Source organism: Pyxicephalus adspersus, chromosome 1 (genome assembly GCF_032062135.1).
Source record: "Pyxicephalus adspersus chromosome 1, UCB_Pads_2.0, whole genome shotgun sequence".
Lineage (NCBI taxonomy): Eukaryota > Metazoa > Chordata > Amphibia > Anura > Pyxicephalidae > Pyxicephalus > Pyxicephalus adspersus.
Window position 1 is genome coordinate 43956289 of NC_092858.1, and position 2809 is coordinate 43959097.

The window sequence follows — 2809 nt, forward strand, 5'->3', positions numbered from 1 at the left end:
TTTTTTTCAAGGCCAGTCTTTAATTACAAACATTTGTATTATTATTTTAAAATGGTGTTTAAAGTTGTGCATATTTTAAAATCTTGTCCATTAGTGGAACTGTAGGGAGTGAGTTTTGATACAACAAAATTACAGGCTTATTATGTGTCAGAAGGTCATTGTTCTTGTGTGGAAAATCAAAAACATCAGAACACCAAACGTTTCCATTTCTGCAGACTGTGGTTCTTTTTGTCATCTTTCTGAATAAATTACAATGTAGGATCTTTGTGACATAAGTGACTTTACTCTAATGTATAGCCGTTACTTCTCATCCATGTGCACGAGTCTTCATTTTATGAAGGCGAGTGAGCGTCTCATAAGCAGCTTGTATTTCAATGAAATGCTGCTCAGCTTCCATAGGTCGGTGTCGGTTGTGATCTGGGTGCCAAACTTTTACTAAATCCCGATAATGACGATTTATTTCCTCCATGCTAGCATCAGGATCCACTCCTAGAATCTGATATAAAAATCATACAGATAGTATTACAATACATGTAAAGTAATTAAATTGCTTATATGACTAATATTATGTATTGCATGTTTATGCTATATTAATCATCTACAATAGGATGTATGTAAAAAACAAAACGTCTGCAGTAAATCTCTTAAATAAATGAATATTTACTGTTTTAGTGTTTAATGCGTTTAAAGACAATAACAGAAAAAATAGAAGGTTACTCAGCTTCTAAGTCCTGTTGTGGGCTGACCACACACAGAATTTTATTTTTTTACTGAGTGGTGTAAGCCATGCCATTTTCCTCATTTCTACAATGTATGGACTGGTTGTTCTTTAGTCCCAGGATAAGAACAGTAAGGGTGAATGGGAACCCAGGATTAAATATAGGAATTGTGCACATGGCACAGGGCATTTCTAAATTTTTGAAAACATTAACAGGTATTGTTTTTGTATATTGAATATAACCAAATGTATATGAAATATACTTAAACATACATAAATTGAGCAAGCTGATTTAGTTTATATACACTTTTATTTTCACTGATTTGTTTCTGCATTCAGCCAGCTACTGCTGACTAGTAGCCAAAGAATAAGCGCTGTGCTGCTGCTCTCTGCAGGTGGCTTGGCATGCACACTTCTGTGATATGAACATGTATGTTTATTTGTGTCTCAGTAGTTCCTATTGTCCAGATTCTTGTTTTAGCAACCAGCTGCTGCCTGTATAAGATCACATAATATCACAAATTATCTACATATATATAAATTATCAAGGGGAGTGCTGCTTCATCCTATGGCACTGCACTTATAATGAAAAATTCTGCACTTGCAGTGCTCAGTAGTAGATGTATGTGAAAATCTGCAAAGAAATTGTGTCAAATTTTCCTTCATATAGTGAACCTTTGCTTTAAATAAAGCTGGAATTGTACTTTGACAGATTCAGAATAACAGTCTAACCTTTCTTGCAAGGTTACCTCTAGCAGAATGGTTTTACGAGTCTTTTTTACTTAATAAAACAGCATTATAAAAATAACTTCTCACCTTGCAGGCCATTTCTTCCTTTTCATTCTGGAAGCTGGCCACAAACTCATAAATCTTTTCCCATTCTTTGAAGTACTGGTCACGTAGTCCTCCTCCACCAGTAAACAGCCCCCAAACCCTATAGGGTAGGAGGAGAATCCTCTCCATCAGTGCACTGAGGCTGGGGAAAAAGCTCAGCCAATCGAGCAGAGCCCCAATACTTTCGGCTATATAGCTCACAGTACGGCTTGTATTAAGCAGTGCACTGTAAGCCATGGGACCAGTAAAAGCCAGGTATGCCAGTCCAATACGATATAGGCGAAGGCTAAGGTTTTCACGTTTTTCCTGGTGCAACCGATAGTGCCGATTTTGTTGAGAGGTAATGGTAGCAGCAAGACTTATGGGGATCATGGAGATAGCACGTCCATAAAATATTGGGGATGTCAAGAAAGCAGCCACCAAAGTGTTCTTTAACTTTGAGGTTTCCTCACCTATAGAAGCCACAAGATGTACACCCAAACCAACAGCAAGCGGCAGAGCTAAAATGTAATAACTTGTAAGAGTGGATAGTCCAATGGCAGCCACTAGACCAAAATAAATGCCAGTGCCTATCTGTGCCATAAACTGAATGATACTTGCAGGTGGTCTTCCTTTCTTTATTTCATTTGTTTTCTTGCTCTCTTGTTTATTGAAATTCCATACAAGTCCAGGAATCTTCCAGAAGTCCCACATCCACCCTACACCAAACCCCCCCAATGTAAGCATCAGAAGTAAGGCATGGCTGTCCCGTTCCAAGTATATGTGGTGGAGTCCAAGAGGTCCACCTATGGCCCACAGACCATAGGCAACTATAAGTCGCTTTCCCATTCTAGATGAATAGAGTATGTCCAAATAAATTAAAGGATGATAGTTTAAGACATAATGGTTATTGTTCGGAAAAAAATCTTACATATCCACATGGAGTGCTACCTTTGTGTTTCACGCTGGACTGCCTTGCACACAGACTTTGCTCCTTTCTACACAGGTTGCAGCGTGGGGTTGAGCAATAGGCCCAAAGGTCATAGATACACCTGCTACATCAAGTCCTGCCCTCTGCCGCACGGTGAACACTTAGGTCAAGCATGTAATCATATTATATGAAATATTACACTTTTATAGACTTCTTCACACCTTGGTGTTTTAGTGCGGTTTATTGCACCTCCACTCTATCTGCAAACTGGATAATAATAACATCTGGAATTATTATTAACATTTTCACGTATTTTTTAACACATTCACCGAATTTTTAAATAATTG

At 38.0% G+C, this 2809-nt stretch overlaps 1 protein-coding gene across 1 annotated transcript; it reads right to left on the bottom strand.

Annotated features, from left to right (window-relative positions):
* On the bottom strand, positions 1-2533 carry DNAJC22 (DnaJ heat shock protein family (Hsp40) member C22). The gene is made up of 2 exons (XM_072409189.1): positions 1535-2533; positions 1-496 (listed from the first exon to the last, which is right to left on the bottom strand). Exons 1-2 carry the CDS (start codon positions 2378-2380, stop codon positions 308-310), a joined length of 1035 nt encoding a protein of 344 aa, XP_072265290.1. The 5' UTR covers positions 2381-2533; the 3' UTR covers positions 1-307.
* Between the last annotated feature and the right edge of the window lie 276 nt (positions 2534-2809).